Here is a 9,586-nt window from a genome sequence, read left to right as displayed (position 1 = left end):
CACGTCGGAGCGCAAAGCTGCAGGATCTGAAGAGAGAATGTTAAGATGCTTTAAACAGAAACCTGCTGGTGTCAGTCCTGTCACCACTATTATCCCCCCTCCCTGTGTAAGATGCATGCAAACTGCAGGTAAAGACCACTTAAAGAGAAATCTGCAGCCCTATCATTATCCTGCCTTTTCCTTCGCTGTTATGTCTCCACCGTATGAAATCTACCATTTCCAAGCTGCCACTTTTTAAGACTTTTAAGATTTCTCCAACAGAAATCTGTCCACGAGGGCCTGCTTATGATCACAGCACACAGCTTCTTCCCTGTCTCTTCCTTTCATGTCTAAGTGGCCTGAACTCAGCACACTGATGAAAGCTGAATTTAAAACTCTTTAAGGCCTTTTTAAAGAGAAAATCTGCAAAGTAAAACCCACAATATGATCATCCTGCCTTTCATTTCCCTCCCTCCTTCATATTAACTCAGTCCTATGAAATCTGCAAACTGTAAAGAGCCACATTTTAGTCGCTTTTACACAGAAAGACGCCAATAACATAACTTTTTCCATCATTTTTAAAATGCAAGGCGCCTTTTTAAAATAATCATCTGCCAGTAAAATGGCAATCCTGCTATTCCACCACTGTATCTCGAGGCTGATGCTATTTTTAACACCTTTTCATCAGACAGAAATATGCCTGTTAAAGTGGCGTCTTGATTTCTTTTTGTATTTTCCATTTAGATTTTGTTCTTAGATCTTCCCTCCCTCCTGTCCACTGTTCATCTAGCAGCTATGTAATGTGCTCCAGTTCATCTTTTATACTCACTTCCTGCCCATAGAGGTCAGTATGAACTTAAAGAACCAGAGTCTCAAACTTGCTGACAGCTGACATGTTGTGGTGATGTAATTATTACATCTGCAGTGTTCATTTGGAAAGGAAAACTGGAGGCAAATGACAGACTAGTACATGTGTTTATAACACCAGCAAGCAGATGTAGTATGTGATAACTTTATGTAATCTGATATTTTTACACTCCACCCTCCAACAGAAGCAACAAACATCCTTAGAGTTTGTGATGGATGATGATTTCATGAATGAACCACCTGTCACTACAGCTTTTTTATTAAATGGTGCACATGTGCAATAAGTATTTTCTACATACGTTTGCTTTTTATTTTACTAACTGACTAATTTGGAGCCACTACTGTGAACCTGCACAATAAACCTGAAGTTGGAAGGTCAGTGAGGAACATTGGACACACTGGAATCTATTATTATCATTATATTAAGGCAGTCTGGGTTTGTGGTTTTTCTTACTGCAGGTTTGTTTAAAATTTTAAATCTCAGTGACTGAGGCTCCTGCAGGACGTGTGAGCACCGCCGCAGGCTGCACTGAGCTGCAGCAGCCTCCGGCCGGTCAGGTCCCCTCAGCCCGGCGGGCGGCGCATTGCTACCTGGCTGACATCATGCGGCGCGTCCCACACGGAGTTGGAGGAGCGCTCCGGACTTCCTGGTTCGGGACCATGGGCACATTCTGCTCCACTTTATCCGGGGAACTACCCGCAGCGATGTGACCGAGGAGGACGCGTCGAGTTTGGAGCCAGGTGAGGCTGGAGGGACTTAGTTGGCCCCGGTGCTGTTCGCTAACGTTGCAGACGGGAACTTGTCGAGTCCTAAATGCGTTAACGCTGCTGCTGAATGACGGCAGCTCGGGAACGGACGCTTTCCAAAGTGAATTGCAACATGGCGCCGGAGCTTTTTACGCTCCGTTGGGCGCCTGTGGGAAATAATTCAGCTTGTTTTACGTTCGCCGACGAGGTTGCATTGTGTTTTATTAGTGCAAACTTTGTGCTTATTTGTATTCATCGAGGCCTACCTCGACAAACCCACCACTGTCAAGCTGCAGCACGACACTCGGAGCGCTTCCGGTATCGTCTTACAAAATAAGAGTCGTATTTACGTATCAGTAAGGTTGGAGGTGACGGTGTAAATGTTCTGTTATCTTTATAAAGCACAAGAATCCTCTTTACAGCGTGGGGTGTGGAGTAGCTTATAATGACAAGACAGGTTTTATCTGTGGTCAACAGCAGGAATAGAAAAATACTGCTTGATGAGCCAAATCCATATATTTATATTAATCTATTTATTGTTGCACGAAGACTTTTCCAATTGTTTTACAACTCAACTTTAATAAATCTCTTTAGCATTTAATTTAATGTAGATCTAGTGTTGTTGGGAAACACAAAAAATATATTAGCTTATAAAAAAATACCAATAGTAACATAAAGTGTTGTTATTCTGTTTGTTATAAATTATTACAGCTGACTTTTGGATATTATGCAAACTTCTTTCATCAATGAAGATATAATCAAAGCAATTGTTGCTGCAACATTGTCGCGTCCGGAGCACCCACCACGGATTCTGATTGGCTGAAACCACCATCTCCCATAATGTGATTGGCTGCTGCCGCCTGTCACTCACTTTGATGAGCTCCGTTGTTTCCATCGGAAAATCAGAAATGATGTGATCGTGTTCAATAAATAGTAGTTATCTTCTATCATATGTAAATCAGTATCAATTCAAAGAACGTCCTTTTTAAGATGGGGGTTTTTAATTTGAAATCTTTGTTAGGAAATTGTGCATTTAGTTGTTGCAGACTTGGCAGCTCAGTGTTTTTCAATCCTTTCTGTCCTGCTTCGGGATAATGCGGCTTAGAGCTCAGTCAGGGGCTTTACAGTTTGGAAACACATGGTGTGTGTAGTATTAGGTGCACCTGCCACTGAAAAGTCGTTTTATAACCCAAAACCTGGTCCTGCGTAGTCAACATGCTGCAGAGGGAGAGTTAAACCAGCTGTGATCCTTCATGTTATTGTTGTGCCATGAAAACATGTGAAGTGAAGTCAGTGTCAGGCTGCTGTGAACTGAGCAGCGTGTCCCCCGGGGTCAGGGTCCCAGTATTCGCTTTATCAGCTTTTATTTTGAGCCATTGTCTCATTGGTGCCGAGTTGCTTTGCTGGGATCAGCCCTTCCCCAGCTAACGCCAAATATTCCTGGGAGAGACGAGTCCTGGTAACGAGTGTTAGTACGATTAGTACAGGGTTCGAAATAACTTCACTGTAGCTGCTGATGGACGTTCGGCTTTAATGATGAGACAGTCGGAAGGATAGAACAGAAAGTCAGGTCTTTCTTTAACATCTCATATTTGGACTCTGGATCTCTCTGAAGCTGTCAGACTGATGATCCTTCACCCGACTGGCTCAGACATTTCAGTAGGTTAGAGACTCGTTGCTGCAACAGCAACAACAACTGCTGATCTTTATACACTGTTTAATAAACTGTGTTTTTATGGGCCGACCTACTGTAACATTTACACCATCACAAGTTGCCCAGTGCATCACAGAACTAAAATATAAGACCATCTGTGCTGCAATAAATGCAGACTGGTAGTTCATAAAACAATCTTTTCAATATTAACATCTTAATCAAACCATCCTGCTCATATTAGGAAAGGATGTAAACTGTGCAACTGATCCTCGGTTCTGAGTTGGAGGCTGCTGTTGGATCTGTGGCTCAGTGATAGAAAGGAAATGGAAAAGCCCCCAGAGTCGTCGGGGTCAACAGCCACAAATTAGCTCATCTCCTTCTTCTGTTCTCTCTCTTTCTCTGTTACGCAGCCTGCAGAGCGTCTTCACACACACAATCAAACAAGCCTGTGTGAATGTGTGTGTGAGAAATAGAGAGTCCATGTGGTTTCATTGAAGGGGGGGTTTATTTACCAGGCTGCACCAGGTCACCTTCTCTGTGTGTCTAGGTTCTTCAATTTACTGTTGGAAACAACAAAAAAGCAGCAAATCAGTTTGTTTACATGTAGTTATGAGGCAGGTGGTGTTTTCCTGAAGATACTTGCAAGTGAGGTAACTAATCAAAAGTTGGGGAGACGAAATTTGAGGCAAAGTTGATCTATACAAAGGTAACGAAACCTGCCAAACAGCACATGAAAGCTCACTTAGCAGCACCATTCATCTCTCTCAGGACTGCAGATAAATAACTAATTAGGGCTGCTATCTGTCTGCAGACTCTAAGCTGAGCTAACTGTCTCTAGCTTCTTATTTACTGAACCTGTGCAACAGGGAAGAAGCGAATTAACCCATTTCCCAAAATGTTGCACTTTCCCCCAACATCCAACCTGCTGGGTCTGCTGAAATGTGATAAGGATCACAACACAGTGCAGCAGAATTCGATTTACGGAGACAGGCAGCCCACCCACATATCAGATATACAGTAGTCTGCACACACACTCGCAAACCGTGGTCTCTGCATTCCCTCACCGCTGTCCGGGCGTTGGCACGCTGCTGCAGCCTGACTTTACTGGCCACTGATTCCTGCTTGCTCAGACCACCGGGCTGTCTTTGAATGCCCGGCTTCAGAGGAGCAACACACAACACACCAGCAGATGCTGAGTGTGTGTGTGTGTGTGTGCGAGAGCTGCACTGGCTCCTGACCCTGCATAGGTGTAACTAACCTCATGTGCAGTAAACACGCCAGTGTTGGCTAATGGTGCTTTGCAAAGGCCAATACAGATCATTTAGGATAAATCTGCTCCAGCTGCCTGTTCTGTGTTGTAACACTCAGTTTTCACTTCGTCTGTTTTCATGTCTGTGACTAGTTTAACCACTTCAGAGAGGTTTAACTGGTGCTTAGCCCCTAACACACAGCACTTATTCATCCCTTACAGCTGCTGAGTTTTCAGTAGTAATGTTGTGATTTGAGTTTTAAGGATGCTGGACTAAATAATTACTTCATTTAAAAGCTTATGTTGCTCCATGTCTACAGGATGTGTAACGAGCTCTGCGTTGTTGTGTTTACAGTCTGTTGCACTGCCTCAAAGTGACATTGAAATGATTGCAGGTTAATTAATGTAGTGACCATGCAAACATACCTTAAGGATTTGTAATTGGGTGACTATAATTATGTAAATGGCTGCAGTGAATTATTACTTTTGCTCTCCACCGGCCATGTCAAGGTTATTTATATATAGTTTAACATCGTGTGTGTTGAGGGTGTTGCAGTGTTTAAATCCTCACATTTGTGAAGCTGTAGCCGTTAAATATTCACTATTTTAGTTTGATAAAAAGTGAAATGTTAATTAATCGTGCTGTTAAGCAACAAATAGTTTGAGCTCTATGTGTGATATTCAACAAAGTGGTGGAAACAGCAGGTCCAGATTACTAACAGCATGTAGCCAGCTGGTTCTTAACTAAATGGACACCAGGCAACACGTACATTTGTATTCAAACACCTGTGTCTCATAGAAACATATCTGCTCTGTCTGACTTTATCTCCCGATTCACAGCTGACCTGTGACCTCAGCACTGGGTTCAGTCTCACTGATGTTGTTCCTGTTTGTGGACTTCAGTTTCAGTCTTGAGATCTGGCTGGTGTCCCGGATTGAGGCAGAGACAGACATACGGTACATCTAATCCTGGGTCACTGCCTCGAAGCAAAGATCGTCCCCATGAAACCCTCTGATACCTCATTTCCTGCCCATCACTCTCATGTCTTCCATCTTCATAGAGCGACTAAAGGAAGAATTTTAGGGAGTTGAACTTTTGTTTTTCAAACAGCACCGAAGCTAAATGTATTATTTATTTACCAACTAACTAAATAGGGTGATGCTCTAAGAATAATAGTGTGTAATCAGCTGTAGCTGTTTAGTATCTAAGGAACTGGGCTGATGAGATGTTTCCATCAGTGTCTGTGTTGATCTTAAACTACAGCTGCATTTTAACTCTGCTAAACAGTTTCAGACCATCTAAAACCACCTGCACATTAAAAGGAGATAACAATGCCCTGAAGGCAGCATCAGCTCCATCCTGCACCTCAACATGAACGAATCTCTGCACAATTTGCTGCTCTGCTGCTTACTCTGTGATTCCCTCTGCTGCTGGAGCGTTCTGCTGAGCTATGCTGGTTTGCCTGCAGTCTTGGACGATACTTGATCCCCGAGCATCTGCAAGAGCCGTGCTAATGGCAGCGTGGGGGCAATTTTATTTCAACATCACCTCAGTGATATTCCCCCTTCTCCTTCCTGCTCTCCGTTCCCTTCCTCATCCTGTAGGCGTCTGCAGTGTGATCAGATTGCCTATTATTACTGCATCCTATCATCTGATTGCTGTTATTTAGTCAAATGACCGGAGCAGTTTGGATGGATGTGAACACACACACACACACACACACACACACACACACAATGCCAAAGCTGGTCATTCACCCTCCGTGTGCCTCATCCGTTAATGGACCATATCCTCAATCAGTTATGTTCTTTTGAGGAAGTATTTGTTTTAATGAAATATGAATGCAGTTATGTACTCTGGAGGAAATTGGAGTTTTCATCATTTTTTTATTTACCATTTTGTCTATAAAATGACGTAGTGAAGTATTAAAAAATGTCTTCATCCTACTTGTAGTCTGAACAATAATTCACCTTTCATTCAACGTTCAGTCCCAGCTGTCGAAGGAAATAGTAGCATATCTTTTATTTTATTTGTCTTGTCTTATTTTTGCTTTTCATTAGTGACTGTTTTTTTGTGTCTTCTTCAGGTCATGAGTGCCTCTAGGAAAAACCCAGTGGAGAATAACCTCACCCGTCCAAAGCCCCGCCCTACCTGGGCCTCACCCTGCTCCCCATCCCTGGACTCCCACTATGAGTAAGTTCCCTTTTTTTATTATTCATCGTAAACAGGCTGTTCATGCTCAGCTTTGTTGTTGCAGTGAAACACCTGCACCCACCGCTGCTTATCTTTATCTTAGGAAGTACTGTGTATTTGTATGTTTTGAGACACATGCAAAACAAGAAAACAAGCCCCCAACATGTCCCACTGTAGACCTTTAGAGCTAACTTTGTTGTGACTTCACTTCCTTCCTTTCTCCAATGGCAGAAACATATGGTGGAGAGGTGCAAATGCCACAACTCATAGCACCTCATCACTCATCAATCACACTACAAAGCGTGATGGGAGTTCAGAAACAGCAGGTTGTGAACTCCGTCAGCTCCATCCACGGTGTATTTGTGTGTGTACAGGGGGCTCGTACTGTATCTGCTCGTCACTGGCACCGCAGTGTGTCAGGCTGACTTTAATGGCACAGCCGCACATGTTGGCTCAGTATGAGTCATCCAGCGAGGCCACACCACAGTACGTACACGCAGGTGTTAGGTGGTGTGATGCATGCGTGCAGTAATTAGCCTGCTCTCTTAACAACCTGTTGTTGTTTTCTCATAAATTAATTTTTAATCATAATCCTTCAGAGTGATTATATTAGCAGCAGGACTTCTCTGTTCAGTGATGTTTGCTACTTGAGGAGTGCTCCTGACCTTTTCTTGATTTGTCTTATGTCAGATCAACAAATAAAGAAAGGAAAAGATCGTGGATTGATAAATAGAGTATTTCTAATGTGGACAAATGCACATTTTCTACTTTGTGCTGATGTTCAGATGTGTCTGTAGCTCAGCTGTGAACCTATAGGTAGACGTACTGTTCCTTTAATGGAGCTGCAACACTACAGCAGGTTCAGAAAATGCAGTCACCTCCCAGATGTATTTGCTCTGTACATTTGACCACTCTGTCTGTAGCTCACGTCTCAGATAAGGATTGAATGGGAGTCAACATTTCCTCCTGTGAGTTCTGTTAACTCACTTTGTGTCGCTTGCCGTATACCACAGGGCTGGGACTGGGTTACCAGGGCAACCCAGCACATGTGAGGCATTTACTGGAAGGCAATTGGATTAAGCAGACGCTGCTAGAGGCGGAGTGCTGAGAGGTTTAACCCGATTACTGCTTTTGTCAACTATACACAACAGGAGTGTGTCTAAGTGTGTGTGAGTGTGTGTCTGGGGAGTTTAGGTGGTTCCTGTGATTGATTCTGAGTGGTGAAAATGAAGGATTGATTAGGTGAGTGGTGCAAAGGCTAGCAGCTTGGTGGTTCGTGTGGTAGCCAAACGATGCCAAATCAGTGAACTTGAAAGAAAAATACATCTTAGTGGTCAAATACATTCAAATATCATCGATGTAGAATAAATCCGAAAATGCAAAATGTAGTAATAAATCAACAAATGTCATCAGAGTGGTCTGTGAATGTCCTGTAAATACAGGAAACACCAGAGACGAATAAAGTGCCATTATTGTTGCTTTAATGTGACCTTAATGTGCTATGTAAGCAGCCGGCGCTCTGCTAGAAAGGCTTTTATGTGTTTCATTATTTATCCCAACCTTTGATAGACTCAGTCTCTCACCAGGAGATGGTTGATGATGTTGAAATCCTGAACTAATTACCGTAAATACCTCTGCTATATCAACCAGCAAACACACACACACACACACACACACACAGCCGACGGCCAGAGCAGTCACCTCCGAGTCTCACTTAATGAGTCTCTTAACAGCGATGGATGACTCAGTCCGGATGGTGTGAATTTTGCTGGAAAAGGGGTAAAAAACGAGAGACAGAGCAGCAAAGGAAGTGTAGCCGGTTCAGAAGGTTGTGAAATTAGTAAGCAAGCGTTGGGAAGTCTGCAGTCTTAGGTCTTCTTCTGTTTCTGTTTGTTATTGTGAGACTTGATGATGTCAGATACTAATAACCTGTGTCATTTTCTATCTCTGCACATCAACACGTATGTAACAGGAGCTGCTACAGATGCACAGGTTCAGACACAATTCAGTATCAAAACTAAAGATTATTTCCAAGCAAAATCTCATGAATTATCTTTATCAGATGTCTGTGGTCTCCTGCTCGGTCCACCATCCCTGCAGCCTGGATGTGACTTGACAAATATTATCTGTGAATGGAAGAAGCTGTTTGCCCAAATAGCACACAGTCATTATATCTGGTAATGATATACTGCAGCTCGGTCTGCAGCAAAATGACTCCCAGTGTTTCCCCACAGACTGCTATTAAGCCAGTACAGTACAGTAGGAAATAAATGCAGAGCAGATTGACAAGAGTGGAAGGAGAGGAATCTGTGGAGCAGCAAGCTATGAAACATTTTGTTAGTGTTGTACTGGTGTAAAAGGAGGATGATTGGTCAGCAACGGCTCAGACAGACAGTCTGTAGTAGTTTTTACCACTGTGATGCCACCTTCAGTGTGCATTAGACAAAACTGCTTTTAGCTTCCACAAATGCATTTACTAGCAACATTCAGTGTGTTTAAACATCCTTCCACATGTGCACTTTGAAAAGTGCTTTATGTACTCTGCTCTCTAAAGTAGGGGGTTTTGAGGAGAGCTTGAAAGCGGCACCAGTTTGCCGGCGTGGACTCTTTGCTCCAATCTGTTCCCTCATCCTTCACTTATTCCAAGACGCACACACACCACCTTCATCTCTCTCTGTCAGAGGAAGACGGATGTCATTGTGTGGTGTGCAGGGCACACAGTGTCTGGGTGTGGTGCACGATAATTATCTCCACCTCAAGGCCTCATCTGTCTTCCATGTGTTGGACTATGGTTAGCTTAACCACAGAACACACAGCAAAGGTCTCTACACTTACTGTCCTGCTGGACCTGCAGTGTATAATAAAAGTAGGCTGAGCATGCAGGTTGTTTTCCAGC

At 43.2% G+C, this 9,586-nt stretch overlaps 1 protein-coding gene across 1 annotated transcript in view; it reads left to right on the top strand.

The window, feature by feature from the left end:
* The first annotated feature begins 1,433 nt into the window (after nt 1–1,433).
* usp6nl (USP6 N-terminal like) overlaps nt 1,434–9,586 on the top strand; it is a 53,642-nt gene continuing 45,489 nt past the window's right edge. The window contains exons 1-2 of the mRNA XM_026363438.1: nt 1,434–1,587; nt 6,584–6,690. Coding sequence (XP_026219223.1) covers nt 6,687–6,690 — 4 coding nt within the window. The 5' untranslated portion in view covers nt 1,434–1,587; nt 6,584–6,686. The remainder of the gene's footprint in view (nt 1,588–6,583; nt 6,691–9,586) is intronic.

This window comes from Anabas testudineus, chromosome 23 (genome assembly GCF_900324465.2).
Source record: "Anabas testudineus chromosome 23, fAnaTes1.2, whole genome shotgun sequence".
NCBI lineage: Eukaryota > Metazoa > Chordata > Actinopteri > Anabantiformes > Anabantidae > Anabas > Anabas testudineus.
Note: the sequence above shows the minus strand (reverse complement) of the source record. Positions and strands in the feature narration are given on the sequence as shown.